Source organism: Elgaria multicarinata, chromosome 21 (assembly GCF_023053635.1).
Source record: "Elgaria multicarinata webbii isolate HBS135686 ecotype San Diego chromosome 21, rElgMul1.1.pri, whole genome shotgun sequence".
Taxonomy (NCBI): Eukaryota; Metazoa; Chordata; class Lepidosauria; order Squamata; family Anguidae; genus Elgaria; species Elgaria multicarinata.
In genome coordinates this window covers 5,294,026-5,313,685 of record NC_086191.1, presented here as the reverse complement: position 1 = coordinate 5,313,685, position 19,660 = coordinate 5,294,026, and the positions used below count along the sequence as shown (strand labels likewise).

At 50.7% G+C, this 19,660-nt stretch overlaps 1 protein-coding gene across 2 annotated transcripts in view; it reads left to right on the top strand.

Moving 5' to 3' along the window:
• SETDB1 (SET domain bifurcated histone lysine methyltransferase 1) overlaps positions 1 to 19,660 on the top strand; it is a 35,516-nt gene that overhangs the window by 4,636 nt on the left and 11,220 nt on the right. For both annotated transcript variants that reach the window (XM_063146078.1, XM_063146077.1), the window contains exons 3-15: positions 1,417 to 1,580; positions 3,108 to 3,145; positions 4,297 to 4,396; positions 4,601 to 4,729; positions 5,347 to 5,548; positions 7,651 to 7,724; positions 9,268 to 9,458; positions 10,677 to 10,806; positions 12,320 to 12,461; positions 13,671 to 13,835; positions 14,269 to 14,871; positions 17,402 to 17,518; positions 18,913 to 19,082. In XM_063146078.1, the coding sequence (XP_063002148.1) occupies positions 1,417 to 1,580; positions 3,108 to 3,145; positions 4,297 to 4,396; positions 4,601 to 4,729; positions 5,347 to 5,548; positions 7,651 to 7,724; positions 9,268 to 9,458; positions 10,677 to 10,806; positions 12,320 to 12,461; positions 13,671 to 13,835; positions 14,269 to 14,871; positions 17,402 to 17,518; positions 18,913 to 19,082 (2,225 nt within the window). The remainder of the gene's footprint in view (positions 1 to 1,416; positions 1,581 to 3,107; positions 3,146 to 4,296; positions 4,397 to 4,600; positions 4,730 to 5,346; positions 5,549 to 7,650; positions 7,725 to 9,267; positions 9,459 to 10,676; positions 10,807 to 12,319; positions 12,462 to 13,670; positions 13,836 to 14,268; positions 14,872 to 17,401; positions 17,519 to 18,912; positions 19,083 to 19,660) is intronic.

The following is a 19,660-nucleotide window of genomic DNA, read 5'->3' as shown; positions in this document are numbered from 1 at the left end:
ATTCAGGAGGCAGCTGAACAACCATCTGTCAGGGATGCTTTAGGGTGGATCCCTGCATTGAGCAGGGGGTTGGATTTGATGGCCTTATAGGCCCCTTCCAACTCTGCTATTCTACGATTCTGTGATCAGGAAAAACTTCCTGACTGTTAGAGCGGTACAACAATGGAACCAGTTACCTAGGAAGGTGGTGGGCTCTCCCACACTAGAGGTATTCAAGAGGCAGCTGGACAGCCATCTGTCAGGGATGCTTTAGGGTGGATCCCTGCATTGAGCAGGGGGGTGGATTTGATGGCCTTATAGGCCCCTTCCAACTCTGCTATTCTACGATTCTGTGATCAAGAAAAACTTCCTGACTGTTAGAGCGGTACAACAATGGAACCAGTTACCTAGGGAGGTGGTGGGCTCTCCCACACTAGAGGCATTCAAGAGGCAGCTGGACAGCCATCTGTCAGGGATGCTGTAGGGTGGATTCCTGCATTGAGCAGGGGGTTGGACTCCATGGCCTTGTAGGCCCCTTCCAACTCTACTATTCTATGATTCTATGAACCACTTTCCTTTCATGTTTAGCCTGGAGAAGATAAGATTGAGGGGAGACATAATAGCACTCTTTAAATACTTGAAAGGTTGTCACACGGGAGGGCCAAGATCTCTTCTCCATCATCCCAGAGTACAGGACACGGAATCATGGGCTCAAGTTACAGGAAGCCAGATTCCAGCTGGACATCAGGAAAAACTTCCTGACTGTTAGAGCAATATGACAATGGAACCAGTTACCTAGGGAGGTTGTGGGCTCTCCCACACTAGAGGCCTCCGAGAGGCAGCTGGACAGCCATCTGTCAGGTATGCTTTAAGGTGGATTCCTGCATTGGGCAGGGGGTTGGACTCGATGGCCTTGTAGGCCCCTTCCAACTCTGCTATTCTATGATTCTATGATAATTCAAGGAAGAAAGATTCAAGCCTTGTCCACTTTATGGAAATGTGTTAGCTTGGTCTCCTGGAGCTAAATTGTAATTCGCCATAGGTGAGTGGCTGTTTATAAGCCAGGTTTATAAGCCTGTCTAAACATGCATTGACCCCATTCAGAAGAAACCTTAAACCATGGCTTTAACCTCAGTGGTTAAACCAGAAAGCCGGACTGGGTTCAGAAGACACCTTAAACCACGGCTTTAACCATGGTAAATAAAGCAAAAAGCCTTATTTGCTGTGGTTAAAGCCATGGTTTAAGGTGTCTCCTGAACAGGCCCATTATGTCTTTAGGGTTTGATTCTTCAAAAGAGCCCCACACATTTAGGCCCGTGCCCTCTGTTTCTGGGCCTTCCTCGGGGGTTCAAATTAAAATACAGCCTGCCGAGTGGTCTGAATCAACATCTCCAAGAATTCGCCCTATGGGTCTTTCTCTTCCTTGTTATGGCGCAGGGCTGTGGATAAATGCGAGGTTCTGGTGAAAGACGTCTACGCAAACTTGGGCCTGGAGTACCGGGAGACCGATTCAGAGGAGGAGGACGCCTCTTCCCGGCCCATGGAAGTGATTGAGATCCCCGACGAGGACGAGGACAACGACGTCATGAGCATCGACTCAGGTTCGTCGCGTGGCTGGCTCAGTCCGCCCGTCCGTCTGGCTCAGCGTGGTGTCTCCCACCATGGTTAGCCAATTCAACCACGGCAGCGTTGACCCACAATCCTTTATGGCTTTTCTCCCCAGCTCATCCATCAACGTTCATTTTATTAATAAAAGTATGTATTTTCAGCGGGATGACGTCTATAATAAAAATGCAGTAGGTCTGAGAACAGGATAGATGTCTAAGCATTGTAGGCAAGGGCCAGAGATGGATTCTCCAACTCTCTTCAGGAGTCGAAGATGAATTTTCTCAGGAGGTGATCGGACAGGACACTAAAGGCTCAGAGAATATGTGCAGATGGGTAGGGTGTTATATCACCTCAAACAGCTTTCCCCAATCTGGTGTCCTCCGGATGTATTGGACTGCAGGACCATCTATATGTTGCATCAGGTAATGCAAGGGCACCAGACGTATTTATTTATTAAAACATTTGTATCTCACTCTGTGGCGTAGAGTTTCTGCAGCTGAAACTCTCCCCACGGCCTGAGTTCGATCCCAGCGGAAGCTGGTTTCAGGCAGCCGGCTCGGGTCGACTCAACCTTCCATCCTCCCGAGGTCGGTAAAAGGAGTACCCAGTTAGCTTTGACCCAAACCATGTAGGACTTTAAAGGTGATAACCAACACTTTATACGTCGCCCGGAAACTAATTAGCAGCCAGTGAAGAGATTTTAAGACTGGTGACAACACACCATTGATGAGTAGTACGACAATGGAACCAGTTTCCTAGGGAGGTTGTGTTCTCTCCCACACTAGAGGCCTTTAAGAGGCACCTGGACATCCCAACTCTACTATTCTATGATTCTAGTCCGCAAAAGCTTAAGCTATAATGCAGTCTTTTAAGATTATATTTTTTTGCTGCAACAGACTAGAAACTTTCAGCTGATTGTGTACCAGGTGAAAGACAAAGTAGATTTTATTCCAGACGATTGCTGTAGGCACATACAGACCTATTTGGTTAGGAATGGGTGTAAATTGCAGGGAGGCACATTTCAGCTTTCTAATGGTAAGGGTTGTTTGACAATGTAACAGGTTAACTCTGAAGGAGGCGGGCTTCTCTTCCTCGGAGGTGTTTAAGTGCGGTTAGGCGGCCATCCGTCAGGGATGCATGGGGCAGGAGTGAGTTCAACTAGATGAGCTCCAGAATCTTCCAACCGTGTGATTGCAACCTTCCAACTTTATGATTCTGTGGGCAGTGCAACTGCTAATACATCGTTAAGGTGCAATCCTGTGCATGTTTAGATAGGAAAAAAAGTTCTACATCTCCCAGTGTGCTGGAAGTTGTAGGATTTCTAAACTGGCAGAGGGTTGCGCCTTGAGAGATATTAATGGTGCTATATAAATTAATAATAATAATAATAATAATAATAATAATAATAATAATAATAATGGCCAATAGTATATAGACCTTATAAATAAAAATAAATCAATAAACTCCTCTCTTTCGGAGACTTTTTTTGGAAAATTAATGCTTGTTGTTTTTAATTGCAGCGGATGCAAGTAACAAAATTGCCAAGGACCAGTCACTGGTGAGTTTATGCAGGAAAGGGGGACTAATTCCGTCTTCGTCTCTACCGTACATTACCCCCCCCCCTCGCCCCAGCTTTCCTGCTGTCTCTGAGCTTCCCACAATCTGTAATGTGGGGGTGATCGTACCGGCGTACTGCAGGGCCCTGTGGCAGATCTATTCGGTGAGAGGAAAGCGGGCTGACATCTCAAGATGCTAGATCTCAGTGAGGAGGGACATCTCTGCCCTCCTGTCGCTAGTCCTATTTCCTCACCACTGACAAGGACGTAACAACTTCTAGCTGCTGCCACCTGACGTTTAATTGGGGGCCTCCAATTAAATGTCTCCAGGTGTTCCCCTCCGTTGACTCAGGAGATCTATGAAGTTTTCGACGTCCCCTAGTGCAGAGGTGCCTAACTTCTTTCTCGCCGTGGGTTTAACTCGGTTTGGGAGAAGTTCTCGTGGAGGGGGGGTGTGACGGTTCCATCAGTGGGTGGGACCAGAAGCAAACTGGTGCACACAGGCTTCCTGTCTCTGATACTGGAGGTAGCACATAGCCGTCAGGGCTAGTAGCCATGGATAGCCTTCTCCTCCAGGCGTTGATCCAACCCCCTTTTCAAGCCTTCCAAATGGGTGGCCATTGCCACATCTTGCGGTAGCGAAGTCCACAGTTTAAGTCTGCGCTGTGCAAAGACGTCCTTCCTCTTATCCATCTAAATTCTCCCACCAATCAGGGGATGACCCTGGGGTTCTAGTATCACGGGAGAGGGAGGAAAACGTCTCCCTCTCCATGTTCTCCACGCCAGGCATCGTTTTGCACGCCTCTATCATGTCTCCCCTCAGCCTCCTTTTTTCCAAGCGTTCCCCCCCCCCACAAAAAAACCCTCCATCGGCTGCTTCTTTGCTGCAAAAGCCCCCTCCCTGCTTCCGCTTTGCGCAGCGGTGGCCCTGAGCGGTTCAGAATCCGCTACGTGTGTCGTTCCGCCCCCTTTCAAGCCGTCGTGGGAAAATGGCGCCGCCTCCGCTCGGCGTCCCGAAAGGGCACCGTGAGCGAAACAGCTCAAGACGCAGGGCTTCAACTCCTGCAGTGATTTTCGCCGCCTCCCAGTAAACTTTTTGTTTGGGGTGGGGGGAAGAACTTATTTTGAAATGTCCGATCTCGCTTCCCTACAGCTCCGAGAAGCAATGGCCGCCATGAGGAAATCTGCCCAGGATGTGCAGAAGTTCATGGACGCGGTGAACAAAAAGTCCGGCAGCTTGGATTCCCTTAGAGGTGGGTCCGAGAGTGACGTGCCCAAATAGTTGTCCAGGAAGTTAGCTTGAAGCCCACGGCTCAGGGAGGAAGCCTGTAGCTGAGGCTTCATTCACCGTGGTCTCTGTGGAAACTCGGCCTCCAGGTTTGAGAGACGAGGGAAGGAGGGGGGTGTCTCAAAAACCTGGCTTTTTGGCCAGCACCTCACTGGATCTTCTGTTGCAGGATCCCAACAGGTGAGCCCCGGCTGCGAGATCACCCAAGACGGCGACCTTATGGTGGGGGACCGCATCCTGGGCAAGAAGCGGACCAAGACCTGGCACAAAGGAACACTGATCGCCATCCAGACAGTGGGTGAGTGCAATGAGGAGGGCAGCGAGGGTGATCAGGGGTCTGGAAACAAAGCCCTAGGAGGAGAGACTGAAAGAACTGGGCATGTTTAGCCTGGAGAAGAGAAGGCTGAGGGGAGACATGAGAGCACTCTTCAAATACTTAAAAGGTTGTCACACAGAGGAGGGCCAGGATCTCTTCTCGATCCTCCCAGAGTGCAGGACAAGGAATAACGGGCTCAAGTTAAAGGAAGCCAGATTCCAGCTGGACATCAGGAAAAACTTCCTGACTGTTAGAGCAGTCCGACAATGGAATCAGTTACCTAGGGAGGTTGTGGGCTCTCCCACACTAGAGGCCTTCAAGAGGCAGCTGGACAAGCATCTGTTCGGGATGCTTTAGGGTGGATTCCTGCATTGAGCAGGGGGTTGGACTGGATGGCCTTAAAGGCCCCTTCCAACTCTGCTATTCTATGATTCTATGCCCTTCAGGAAGAATAGGATTTGGCCTTCGGACCTGAGCTTGAACCCTCCTGGTCCGTTCCTGTGCATTGACTGTGTTTCCCCCGCCCTCCCATCTTGAGGTTGTGCCGGACTGCTGCCTTTTCCTCCGGCTATCTGTCTCTCTCTCTCTCTCTCTTACAGGTCCTGGCAAAAAATACAAAGTCAAATTTGACAACAAAGGCAAAAGCTTGCTGTCGGGCAACCACATCGCTTACGACTACCACCCCATACCCGACAAACTCCATGTCGGGAGCCGGGTTGTAGCCAAGTACAAAGACGGGAACCAGATGTGGCTGTATGCCGGCATCGTAGCTGAGACGCCCAACGTCAAGAACAAGATGAGGTCTGCCCCCCTCCCCTGATATCTGCCATTTTTCTTAAAAAAAACAAAATTACTTTTCATGCTGTTATTTTCCATTTTTATAAATCACCTATTGAACATGATGCTGATGTTCACACAACTCCCCTGTTAAAACAGCTCCACTGGTTTCCAGTCTGTTTCCGGGCACAATTCAAAGTGCTGGTTATGACCGATAAAGCCCTATATGGCTCGGGTCCAGGTTATTTGAAAGACCGTATTCTCCCTTATGAGCCTGCCCGTGCTTTGAGATCTTCTGGAGAAGCCCTTCTTTCAGTCCCGCCATCTTCACGGGCGTGCTTGGTGGGAACATGGGACAGGGCCTTCTCGGTGGCTGCTCCGGTGCTCTGGAACTCTCTTCCCGGGGAAGCTAGGCTGGCTCCCTCCTTGATGGGCTTTCAGAAGCAGGCTAAAACTTTTTTGTTCCAGCAGGCCTTTGGAGAATAATCCGGCCCTCCATCTATGTTAATGTCTTATAATTTTGTTGTGTATTTTAAACTATGTTTCCCCACCCCCACCCCCAATGTATGTTTTAAACTTTATAAGGCCGCCTTGAGGCCCAGCATTGGGTAAAAGGCGGGATACTAATAATAATAATAATAATAATAATAATAATAATAATTCATTTCTTGAGCTAGAAACCAAATAGGAATCAGGAACATCTCCCTCCCGTCCCAGGCTTAATAAGATAATGGAGGAAATTTGGAGAGAGAAATCCCCATCCTATTATTTTTTCACCATCAGAATAAGGGATGAAGACAAGCTGGGGGTTGGGAGTGTATTCGGAGGAGGGCAACGAGGATGATCAGGGGTCTGGAAACAAAGCCCTATGAAGAGAGACTGAAAGAACTGGGCAGGTTTAGCCTGGAGAAGAGAAGATGGAGGGGAGACATGAGAGCACTCTTCAAATACTTAAAAGGTTGTCACACAGAGGAGGGCCAGGATCTCTTCTCGATCCTCCCAGAGTGCAGGACACGGAATAACGGGCTCAAGTTACAGAAAGCCAGATTCCAGCTGGACATCAGGAAAAACGTCCTGACTGTTAGAGCAGTACGACAACGGAACCAGTGACCTAGGGAGGTTGTGGGCTCTCCCACACTAGAGGCCTTCAAGAGGCAGCTGGACAACCATCTGTCAGGGATGCTTTAGGGTGGATTCCTGCATTGAGCAGGGGGTTGGACTCAATGGCCTTATAGGCCCCTTCCAACTCTGCTATTCTATGATTCTAAAGTAGCTGTAACGTGATAGCTTTTAAAATTCCCCGCTTTGTGGTTTCACTTGGTTTTACATTCAAAAAACCCCCAATAAATGGCTGGTTGCCTGATTTTTAAAGCATCTCTGGCCCATTTTCATGCATCCCATAATTGTTTGTAATATCATTGATTGATAGATTTGCAGGTGTTTTTTTTTTATCCTGCTTCTCAGCCAAAAATCCTCCTGTGACGGCTTACTTCCAATAAGTAAAACAGGACACACCCTGCCGGCTAACTGTCTAAAAGACAAGGAGATTATCATGTTGAGGACTGGTATAAAGAGATTTGGGATATTGCTATAAATGATAAATTGACATGTAATATAAAAGTAAGAAGAGGGATAACAAAAACAAAGGATTTCGAGGGGATTTGGAATCAGTTCCTAGAATATGTATTATCCAGGGGGAGTGGAAGACCACCTCCAGAAGAATCAATGAGATTTTGGAAACAGGAATAGATCCCGGGGTTGGGGGGGTGCACTTTATGTTATGCAATGATGTAAAAATATTAAATTAGAAATGTTATACGGTTAAAAAAAAAACTGTCTAAAAGACACGACACGTGAGGAAAAGCAGGTGGGGAGGGAAGAGGGAAAAAATGGTCTTTCAACAGGGCTGGTGGAATGGGCCGGCTTCACCTCTCATCTCCCTCTCTTACAGCCTAAGCAGAGGGAATATTTTCATATTTGTGCTCTTTTGCTGCTTCATTGTGTGGTTGGTGTTCTGATGCCGACTTCACGCTCCCCCCCGCCACATTGTCTTCAGACGGGGGTCGTACACGGCATCTTAGGAAGAGGCCGCCATGGTTTAACCTCACTCTCTCCATCCCTTCCAGGTTCCTTATCTTCTTCGACGACGGCTACGCCTCCTACGTCATCCAGTCGGAGCTCTACCTGATTTGCCGGCCCCGTGAGTATTATTATTATTATTATTATTATTATTATTATTATTATTATTATTATTGCATTTATATTCTGCCTTTTTTCCTCTTAAGGAACCCAAAGCAGTTATACATAACCCTTCTCTCCATTTTTTTATCCTCACAACAACCACCCTGTGAGGTGGGTTGGGCCTGAGAGTCTGTGAGTTGCCCAAAGTCATCCAGTGAGCGTCCGTGGCTGAGTAGGGACTAGAACCCGGATCTCCCGTCTCCCGGTCCAACACTCTAGCCACTACACCACGCTGGCGTATCCCTCTGGCTACTCTTTCCCGAGTCAGCGCCGTGTCGGTCTGCTCTTAACCGGCTTCCTTTTTCAGATCTTCAAGAGCGCTTTAAAGCACAACCGTATCCCCGTCCTTAGCGGGGAAACGGCAGTTCGTTCTGAAATCAAAAGGTGGCTGGCGTCGTGCCGTGCTTTGGTAGGGCTGTAGGGCTACTATTGGTGCACAACCTGGGGTAGATTACGAGGGGAAGCGTTACATCAAGGGTGCGGACCTGTTTCAGCCGGATGAGATAAGAAGAACTGCAGTATTCGCAGACCCAAAGTCCGCTTTGGATCCCGGAATGTCCTAAAAGGTCTCAGACTGCATTTCTACGCAGCTTCTCTGTTTTAAACAATTGGAATTGTCTACCCTTGCTCTTCAGGTCTCAGCCCCTGAGAGCGGCTAGCAAAGTAAAACAGGAGGTTCCTAAAATCGGTGCATAAAACTAGGGTGACCCTATGAAAAGGGGCAACGTTTAGCAAATCCTCCTCCGTTCCTTTTCAGGATGGATTCTTTTCCCTGAAAGCTGCTTTCGGCAACAGCTGAGCTTAATTCCTGTGCTGCCAAAACTTTAATAATAATAATAAGGGTGACCCTGTGAAAAGGAGGACTGGGCTCCTGTATCTTTAACAGTTGTATTGAAAAGGGAATTTGAGCAGGTGTCATTTGTATATATGGGGAACCTGGTGAAATTTCCTCTTCATCACAACAGTTAAAGATGCAGGAGCCCTGCCCTCTTTTAAATCTGGTCACTCTAGTATAGCTCCTGCAGCTTTAACGGTTGTGATGAAGAGGAAATTTCACCAGGTGCTGCATGCATACAAAGGACACCTTCTGAAATTCCCTTTTCCGTGCAACTGTTAAAGATACAGGAGCCCTGTCCTCCTTTTCATAGGGTCACCCTAATAAAACAGCCTTTGGCCTCCTTTCCAAAGCTGCCTGCGAGTGACCGGTTGACCCTCACCCAGAGGAAGAGGGAGAGAGTGAAGGAGATGTCAGCCAGAGAGTTTTGGGGCGCATTCCCATTTGGCTCCCCTTGCTGCTGGCTTCAGCCAGCTTAAAGCTGTAGCAGCAGGAACACCAAGCCCTGCTATGAGTCGGATGTGGCAGAACGCAGCATTTCAAAGGCCTGGGCAAATTAAACAGGCCTTCACCTGGTGTTGAATCCTTATCCTAAGTCATCCTGGCAGCTCAGTAATAATTAGATTAAAAAGACAATGGTTAATAACCATGCGTTTCCTTTGGGCAGTCAAAAAGTCCTGGGAGGACATCGAAGACATCTCGTGCCGGGATTTTATCGAGGAGTACGTCACGGCGTACCCGAACCGACCGATGGTCTTGCTGAAGAGCGGACAGCAGATCAAAACGGAATGGGAGGGAACGTGGTGGAAATCCCGCGTGGAGGAAGTGGACGGGAGCCTCGTCAAAATCCTGTTCCTGGTATGGGCGGCTCCGGTCTTCCTCGTCTGGGCTCCCGGTTTGAGGAATTCCCTTTCCATAGGAAACTGTGCGGCTCTCTCTGGGCTTGGATCATAGAATAGCAGAGTTGGAAGGGGCCTCTAAGGCCATCAAGTCCAACCCCCTCCTCAGTGCAGGAATCCACCTTAAAGCATCCCTGCCCAGCTGCCTCTTGAAGGCCTCTAGTGTGGGAGAGCCCACACTAGGTCATGGGTTCCGTTGTCGTACCACTCTAACAGTCAGGAAGTTTTTCCTGATGTCCAGTCGGAAACTGGCTTCCTGTAACTTGAGCCCATTATTCTGTGTCCTGCTCTGGGATGATTGAGAAGAGATCCTGTCCCTCCTCTGTCTGACAACCTTTCAAGGACGTGAAGAGTGCTATCACGTCTCTCCTCAGTCTTCTCTTCTCCAGGCTAAACATGCCCAGTTCTTTCAGTCTCTCCTCATAAGGCTTTTTTTCCAGACCCCTGATCATCCTGGTTGCCCTCCTCTGAACCCTCTCCAGCTTAACTGCATCCTTCTTGAAGTGTGGTGCCCAGTACTGGATGCAATACTCAAGATAAGGCCTAACCAGGGCTGAATAGAGAGGAACGTGATTTGGAAGCTATACTTCTATTCATGCAGCCTCAAATAGCATTTGCTTTTTTCGCAGCTACATCACACTGTTGGCTCATATTCAGCTTGCGATCTACAACAATTCCAAGATCCTTCTCGTTTGTAGCATTGCTGAGCCAAGTATCCCCCATCTTGTTACTGTGCCTTTGGTTTCTATTTCCTAAATGTAGAACTTGGCCTTTATCCCTATTTAATTTCATCCTGTTGTTTTCAGCCCAGCACTCCAACCTATCAAGATCACTTTGAAGTTTGCTTCTGTCTTCCAGGGTATTAGCTATCCCACCCAATTTGGTGTCATCTGCAAATTTGATCAGCGTTCCCTGCACCTCCGCGTCCAAATCATTAATAAAAATGTTGAAGAGCACTGGGATTTGGAAGCTATGCTTTTATTAATCTGTTACCCCTCCTCTGTCCCGTGACGGGAGCCTGGCTATGCCGGACCACCGCTACGGGACAGGTGGGACTTCAGCACCGGAAGCCCAGTGTGACCAAGAGACCCATGCCACGCACATACACACTGCTGCCGTCGATACTTTCTGTCCTGCCGGCTCTCAGCCATGGTCTTGTCCTTTTCTCCCCCCTCAGGATGACAAACGCTGCGAATGGATCTACCGAGGCTCCACCCGCCTGGAGCCCATGTTCAGCATGAAGACGTCGAACGCCTCCACCCAGGAAAAGAAGCAAGGGGGGCAAATGAGGACCCGGCCGAATGTCGGTATGCAACACTGCCATTGACCCAGTGTTTTGGGTGGGCGGTTGGGCGGGGGACACCACCGAGAGGGCCAAACAAGGAAATGAGAGTTCTTTCACCCCCACTAAGGCTCCTCAAGCAATACCCAGTTCACTACTCCTGGCTCTACACGGCCCACACCACAAGGCAACACAGCCCTTGGACCTTCTGACGCCTTGTGAGCACTCAGGAAGGAAACGGAGCGTGTGCCTCTCTCCAAAGTACTAATTTTAACATGGCGGGGAGAGGAAGGGAATTTTTATTGCCTTCTACATTTCCTCATATTCCCGCCCTTCCTCTAAGGGGCACAGGGCAGCTTCTCCCCCCCACCCCAATTTTTACCTACCTGACAACCCTGTGAGGTAGGCTAGGCTGAGAGAGAGCAAGAGAGCGACTGAGTCAAGCCCACCTCGCCAGCAAGTGCCGGGATCGAACGGAGACATGAAACTAGGTCTCCCTGGCTTGAAAAACCTCGCTTGATAACACACCTGACATTTTAGAGCGGTGTGTTTTCCCGCTGTGGCGTAGTTATTGACTTAGAAGTGTATTTCCTGCAGGACCAAAGCACCTGAGGCCGTAAGCAGCCGCAGTGCAATTCTTATCAGCAGCGTTATCAGCATTAACAATAAAAGTGGAACCAGCAACGAAATGTCACTGTATATCCTCTGTATATCCTAAAAAGTGCTCCTGTTTTAAGGTTCAAACCAGCATTGAATCATAGAATAGCAGAGTTGGAAGGGGCCTACAAGGCCATCGAGTCCAATCCCCTGCTCAATGCAGGAATCCACCCTAAAGCATCCCTGACAGATGGTTGTCCAGCTGCCTCTTGAAGGCCTCTAGTGTGGGAGAGCCCACAACCTCCCTAGGTCACTGATTCCATTGTTGCACTGCTCTAACAGTCAGGAAGTTTTTCCTGATGTCCAGCCGGAATCTGGCTTCCTGTCACTTGAGCCCGTTATTCCATGTCCTGCACTCTGGGAGGATTGAGAAGAGATCCTGGCCCTCCTCTGTGTGACAACCTTTTAAGTATTTGAAGAGTGCTCTCATGTCTCCCTTCAATCTTCTCTTCTCCAGGCTAAACATGCCCAGTTCTTTCAGTCTCTCTTCATAGGGCTTTGTTTCCAGACCCCTGATCATCCTGGTTGCCCTCCTCTGAACACGATTTTTACATGGCTTTTCCAAGAGGTCCACAAATTACGACAACGTACTCCAAAACTCCAGATGACCGCACCCAGCGGTTTCATGTAGATGCTGGCATTAATAAAGCGCATTTAACGTAATACAGCACTATCTGTGTTCCGGGTACTGTACAGCATCAGTAAAAAGCGGTACGGCCCTCTCCCAGGGAGTTTGCCAGGTAAAGTTAGATAGTAAGCAGCAGATAAAGGAAAGAAAGAGCCCAGCTAAGAGAGGAGAGAACGCAAGGCCAAGCAGGTGAAGGAGGACGCCCGCTTCGGAGTCCTTCGGCCATCTTAACTCCACGCTTCCCTCCTGCCAGGGGCCGTGCGGAGCAAAGGGCCGGTGGTCCAGTACACCCACGACTTGACGGTGGCCAGCCCGCAGCAGTTTAAGCCTGTAGAGCAACCCCCAATCCCCATCGTGATGTCCCAGCCGGTCTCGCCGCAGTTCGTGGAAGTGGAGTAAGTGGGGGAGGGGGTTTCTGTAATGGAAGGACCCTTTTTTCGGGGAAGTGCACAGAGGAGGTGGGGGGGGGCAGTGCCGACTCCGGGTTTTCGGGGCCTTCGGGCAAGATCGTTTGGTGAGTCTGTCGTCTCTCCGCTGCGTTCACCAGGTCCTCCTCGTCCTCTTCTTCAGTATTGCTTGGTGAGCAGATAGGCCCATGGCATCCCCTGCTCCTCCTCCTCCTCTGCCTCCTCACCACCGTTTTCTGGGCCGGAGCAAGAGGCAGGGCAACGAGCAGGTTGAAATGGGGAAAATCATAGAATCATAGAATAGCATGGCCAGGAGGGGCCTACAAGGCCATCGAGTCCAACCCCCTGCTCAATGCAGGAATCCGCCCTAAAGCATCCCTGACAGGTGGCTGTCCAGCTGCCTCTTGAAGGCCTCTAGTGTGGGAGAGCCCAAAACCTCCCTAGGTCACTGGTTCCATTGTCGTACTGCTCTAACAGTCAGGAAGTTTTTCCTGATGTCCAGCCGGAATCTGCCTTCCTTTAACTTGAGACCGTTATTCTGTGTCCTGCACTCTGGGAGGATCGAGAAGAGATCCTGGCCCTCCTCTGTGTGACAACCTTTTAAATATTTGAAGAGTGCTATCATGTCTCCCTCCATCTTCTCTTCTCCAGGCTAAACATGCCCAGATAAGTCAACATCTATATTTTTAACTGAATGGAAACCTCTTATAGACTTTTTGCAGGGACTAGAAAAAAAACCCAATTTGTTCATCTGTGGATTCAATGATTAAGAAGAAAAAAATTTAAGATAAAAGAGGGGAATTTTGATTTCTGTAATTATAGAGTAAGAGAATCAGAATCCTAGAATAGCACAGTTGGAAGGGGCCTCTAAGGCCATCGAGTCCAACCCCCTGCTCCATGCAGGAATCCACCCTAAAGCATCCCTGACAGATGGTTGTCCAGCTGCCTCTTGAAGGCCTCTAGTGTGGGAGAGCCCACAACCTCCCTAGGTCATTGGTTCCATTGTCGTACTGCTCTAACAGTCAGGAAGTTTTTCCTGACGTCCAGCCGGAATCTGGCTTCCTGTAACTTGAGCCCGTTATTCCGTGTCCTGCACTCTGGGAGGATCTTGCAGGGGGAACTTGCCCTGCACTCCAGGGGAATCTTGCCCTTCCATGCCGACCCGTGACGCCTTTTTCTCCCGCCTCGTTTACGCAGCAGTCCCGAGAGCCAACTCGCTCAGGCCAAGAAGCAGCAGGTGGCCAAGAAGAGCACTTCGTTCTTGCGCCCCGGGTCGGTGGGGTCGGGACCGCCCTCTCCGACTTCCCCCGTCCTGAGCGAAACGCCTCCCGTTGGGAGGACTGGGGTGGCCCAGCAGTTCCGGTGAGTGTCTGAGATTTTACAGGGTTGGTGGGCAGGAAGGTTCCTTGCCCTCAGTCCCTTTATTCCCCCCCCCCCCATAGTGGTGTAAGCAGGAGTCTGGAAACAGGATGACGTCATAATTTGCAAGAGGGAATAAGAGACACACACAGAGTCGTCATTCCTTCTAGTTTTGATGTCCAAGCCGGAGTGCCGCTGGTTGTGTGGCCTAACGGCAGCCCCCCCCCACACACAAGAGGGAGGTATTGGCAGATTGGGAGGAACCCCGATATTTTCAGAGCAACCCTAAGGGGAAGACCCTCCCCGCCGTGAGACCCTGAGCATGCTCGTTGGGCGCGGGATGTCGGCCGATTCTTCACGGGTGGGGGAACGTCAATAATGCTCCTGCCGTCAGATGCATCTCACGCCTTCGCCCCCCCGTCTCTCCCTCTGGCAGGTTCTCGGGGGCCCAGCCGACCGGCGGCCCCGCCCAACCCTTCCACGGCATGCTGGACCGGGTCCCCAACGAGCCTTCCTACCGGGCCCCCGTGGAGAAGCTCTTCTACCTGCCCCACGTCTGCAGCTTCACCTGCCTCTCCCGCGTGCGCCCCTACCGCAGCGACCAGTACCGCAGCAAGAACCCCCTCCTCATCCCGCTCCTCTACGACTTCCGGCGCATGACGGCCCGCCGGCGCATCAACCGCAAGACGGGCTTCCACGTGGTCTACAAGACGCCCTGCGGCCTGTGCCTGCGCAGCATGAACGAGATCGAGCGCTACCTCTTCGAGACGGACTGTGACTTCCTCTTCCTGGAGATGTTCTGCCTGGACCCCTACGTGCTGGTGGACCGCAAGTTCCAGCCCTACAAGCCGTTCTATTACATCAGTGACATCACCAAGGGCAAGGAGGACGTCCCGCTGTCCTGCGTCAACGAGATTGACAACACCCCTCCACCCCAAGTGGCCTACAGCAAGGAGCGCATCCCCGGAAAGGGGGTCTATATCAACACCAGCTGGGAATTCCTGGTGGGCTGTGACTGTGAAGACGGCTGCAGGGACAAGTGAGCTGGGAGGGGAGGGCTTTGTGTGTCTCGTCCTATAAACCCCCCGACCCCTTAGATAACGCTAACTGGGGGGTAAACCTCGGGAGAACGAGCCGGGCGCAAGCCCTCACCGCTGCTCACTTTTGCGCGAGACGAGAAGCCGCCGGTCTCGGTTTGCGGCAAGCCGGGATCGCCAATCAGAAGCCAACCGCGCTCGTCACAACGGCGGGGTTGCGGGCGAACCGAGATTGGGAACCCGCGAATGTTCACGCACGAGAGGCCGACGGTGCGCGTGAGCTTGAGGCTTTTTATTAAGGCGGGCTTCCCCGATCCGATGCCTGCCCGGTGCGTTGGACTGCAACTCCCATCCTTCTCAGCCGGCATGGCCCTTGGTTGGGGAGCATGGGACTTGTAGTACAGGGACATCTGGAGGGCCACCGGCTGTCCGTAAGGAACTTGGACACTAGTATGGGTAGAATTCAACACCCCTGCTTTAACACACTATCCGCATTGATGGCTCTATAGCAGCCTTCCTCAACCTGGGGCGCTCCAGATGTGTTGGACTACAACTCCCAGAATGCCCCAGCCAGTTCGGGCATTCTGGGAGATGCAGTCCAACACATCTGGAGCGCCCCCAGGTTGAGGAAGGCTGCTCTATAGCGAAGAAATAATAGCAGTAGTAATAGTAGGGAAAGGAACCTCTTGTGCAAGCATTGCTGACTCCTCGAGGGACGCCTGCCCTCGCTGACGTTTTCTTGGCAGATTTTGTAGCGGGGTGGTTCGCCGTTGCCTTCCCCAGTCGTGGCTCCCTTTCCCCCAGCTAGCTGGGTACTCCTTTTACCGACCTCGGCAGGATGGAAGGCTGAGTCGACCTGAGCCGGCTGCCTGAGAACCAGCTTCCGCTGGGATCGAACTCAGGCCGTGGGGAGAGTTTTGGCTGCAGAAACTGCCGCTTACCACTATAATAAATATATTAAATATAATATATAATAACCACTCCCCCGGTTGCACTTTTATAATGGTAGAATGTGCTTTTTCTTTACTCGTAAGCTTTAACTAAGGATGCAGTACCATGTGTCTTTAAATAAAACAAATTAACCACCGAAGATTATTCCCTCACCTGTCAAGGTGGGCTCCGTCTCCTTCCACGTCCCCGAAGGAAGAGGTATACTTCCTTTCCCCCCCTCCAGCAAGGCTGTGAATTTCCGTGAAAGAAAACAAGAAGGAAAAATTCTCCTCCCCCAAAGTTGTAAAACACCCCAGACTGCAATGGAAGGATCATGTTGGTTCAACACACAACTGGAACAGTTTATTTATTTTTATTTCTGGCGTTTGTATACCGCCCCACGTTGAAACAGATTCCGGAGTGGTGAAGCGATAGAAGGGAAGATGATATTAAAATTATTCTTTAAAAAAACGAGTGCCAATAGAACCCAGGGCAGTCCGTCAAGGAAGGCTTCCTGGAAAAGTGCTGTTTTCAGGAGGCGCTGAAGACAACGCAGTGTTGGAGCCTGCCTGATCTCCAGAGGCAGGCAGTTCCAAAGAAAGGGGGCCACCACACGGAAGGCTCTTCGCCTGGTGGACTCCAATCAGGCTAAAGGTCCATGTGGAACCACCAGGACCAGGCCACTTTGGATGGCTTGAAAAGGGGGTTGGATAAATTCCTGGAGGCAAAGGCTATCAAGGGCTACCAGCCCTGATGGTTGTGTGCTATCTCCAGTATACGAGACAATAAGCCTGTGTGCTCCAGTTGCTGGGGAACATGGGTGGGAGGGTGCTGTTGCACCGTGTCCTGCTTTGTTGGACCCTGGTCGACAGCCGGTTGCCCACTGTGTGAACAGAGTGCTGGACTAGATGGACTCTTGGTCTGATCCAGCAGGGATGTTCTGATGTTCTTACGTTGTATTTGACTTAAAACAGGGATCATAGAATAGTAGAAGAGTTGGAAGGGGCCTCTAAGGCCATCCAGTCCAACCCCCTGCTCAATGCAGGAATCCACCTTCAAGCATCCTTAACAGACGGCTGTCCAGCTGCCTCTGGAAGGCCTCTAGATGTGGACTTCCGTGCCTGAAGGTTACAACACACCCACCCATGTGCCAGTGATCCCGGTTCGGTCTGTTTTTCCTGCGCTGCTAGGAGCGATGGGGAAAGATGGATGTGTAGAAGAATGGGAGAGAGTGGAGAGTTCAGGCAGCAGGGGAAACTGGTGGGGGTGGGAAATTTGGCAGTGGTTCGGGGAGGGGGGCGCAGCAAAGCCCCTCGGAGGACCGCGTGCGGGCCGCAGGTTGTGCACCGTTGATTTAAAAACTTCTCCCCCCCCACGCCTGTTCCCTTGCCTTTGGTGCATTCATATCTTTTAGAGTCCTGGTCGGTCCCGCTTCGTCCATCGTTAATCCACTCCCCCACCCACCCCGGCGGGGCTTTGAGAAGAGCTGGACGGAAGCTGCATTCCGAAAGGTTCCAGAGTTTGGAGAACCCTCGGGGTGCTGCCCCACCTTGCCGACTGACCTTGCCCCCCCTTAACTGCGTGTCTCGCTTCCTTCCGAAGGTCTAAATGCGCCTGCCATCAGCTGACCACCCAGGCCACGGCCTGCACCCCCGGGGGCCAGAGCAACCCAAATTCCGGTTTCCAACACAAGAGGTTGGAAGAGTGCCTCCCCACAGGGTAAGTCAGGCGTGTGAAAGGGCCTGCTTGTCTCAGACATCACGCATTTTGGCTCAGTTCAGGCAACGCGTTTCTCAACGCTGGTTTTAGAACTCCGCGCTGGAGTTTTTTACACCACCGTGGAGAAACGTGTCGTCTGGCGGGAAAACCCCACCCCACAATGCAGAAATACAGATTTAAAACACGACTTTAAAGCGGCCAAGTTAAGATTCAGTTTCTCGGCTGTTAAAATGCTGAGAGAATAAAAAGGTCTTCGCCTGGCGGCTGAAAGGAAGGTCGTCCCTTTATTTATTTATTTATTTATTTATTACATTTCTATACCGCCCAATAGCCAGAGCCCTCTGGGCGTTTCTTTTTATGGAACGATTTTGACAAAAACGTAACTTGTAGAACTGCTAAATGTCTTGTGCTGGCCCTGTTCTTGCGTGCGAAGGGCGGAGTTTGGACCAGAAAGTCAAGGGAAGCCGGGTCCTACGATGATGGGTTGGAAGAGGCTGCTAGGCAGAAGATGGAGCAGAGTTCTTCCATTGCTCCAGAGAGCAGGACTGGAACCGGTGGGTGGAGATTTCACAAAAACAGATTTAGGAGAATTTTTCTTAAGTTACGAGCCGTTGGGCCTGTAGGACAGGAGCTGCCTTGGGAGCTGAGGTTCCCCTTCCTGGGAGGGTATTTAAGCAGAAGCCGAACAGGCTGTTTTAGCTGCTTTGCAAATCCTGCCTTGAGTGGGCGGGTTCGCCTAGATGACCTCAAAGGCCCCTTCCGACTCTAAAGCTCTTGATTCCTGCCTCGGCAAGGTGACGTCCCGCCTTTAAAGGCAGGTTTGGAAGGCACTTGACTGTGGGATCCCCTGTCCTCCTTTTAACAGTCTTTTAGCATTTAAGAAAGCTATGAAGGCTGATCTATTCGGGCAGGCCTATCCAGGGGAATTTTAGGAAGTTTTTAGGATGTAGTAATAATAATAATAATAATAATAATAATAATAATAATAATAATAATAATAATAAATTTGTTACCCGCCTCTCCCTCTGGATTGAGGCGGGGTACAACACCAAGGCAAACATATAACTAATTAAAACATTTAAAACTAATACATTATTAAAAGCAGCACATTATTAAAAGGCAATTTGAAATTCCGCTGGGGAGGCCTGCCGGAAGAGATCCGTCTTTACGGCTTTCTTAAATTCCGGAAGACGGTGAAGTTGACGAATCTCTCCCGGCAGGCCATTCCCCAAACTCGGAGCGGCAGAAGGAAAGGTCCTCTGGGTAATGGTTGTCAGCCTTATTTTCATTGGCTGGAGTAAATATATTGATGACGATGATGATGATGATGATGATTATCACCCACCCCGCCGTTCCTGGCCTCCCCTCCCCTCCCCTCTCCCCTCCCCCCCCAGGGTTTACGAGTGCAACAAGCGCTGCAAATGCAACCTGAACATGTGTACAAACCGCTTGGTGCAGCACGGCCTCCAGGTGCGGCTGCAGCTCTTCAAGACGCAGAACAAGGGCTGGGGCATCCGCTGCCTGGACGACATCGCCAAGGGCTCGTTCGTCTGCATCTACGCAGGTACGCGCCTCCGCGTTCGGCGACGGTTGGACCGGGTGCGCAGCTGCGAACCAGCGCGGCGGCGGCCTGTGACCCGGTCCCCGTCCGTCCCACGCCACGGCGTGCCGAGGGTCTCTGGGTTGTCGGGGAGGAAGCATAGCGGAGTGGCTGAGCGCTGGCTTTGCAGGCTGGAGGTCCCGGGTTCGATTCCCTGCGTCTCCCAAGTAAGGCTAGGAAGGAATCCTGTAAAGAACCACACAGAGCTGCTGCCAGCCAGGGCTAGCAATACTGGGCTGGATGGACCGAGAGTCTGATTCAGTAGAAGGCAGCTTCCTCCATTCAGAACCCTGAGGACTAGAACGGTTATTGTTACTGCTTCCTGTCAGTGTTGACAATGCTGGGCTAGAGGGAATGAGGGTCTGGCTAACCCCGGAGCAGGAAGTGCCGTCTGAACAGGCCCTGCGTCTCTCTCTTTTTCTTCCTGAGCCTCCATTCCAGATGATTTATTTATTCATTTATTTATTTATTACATTTCTATACCGCCCAATAGCCGAAGCTCTCTGGGCGGTTCACAAAAATTAAAACCATAATAGAACAAC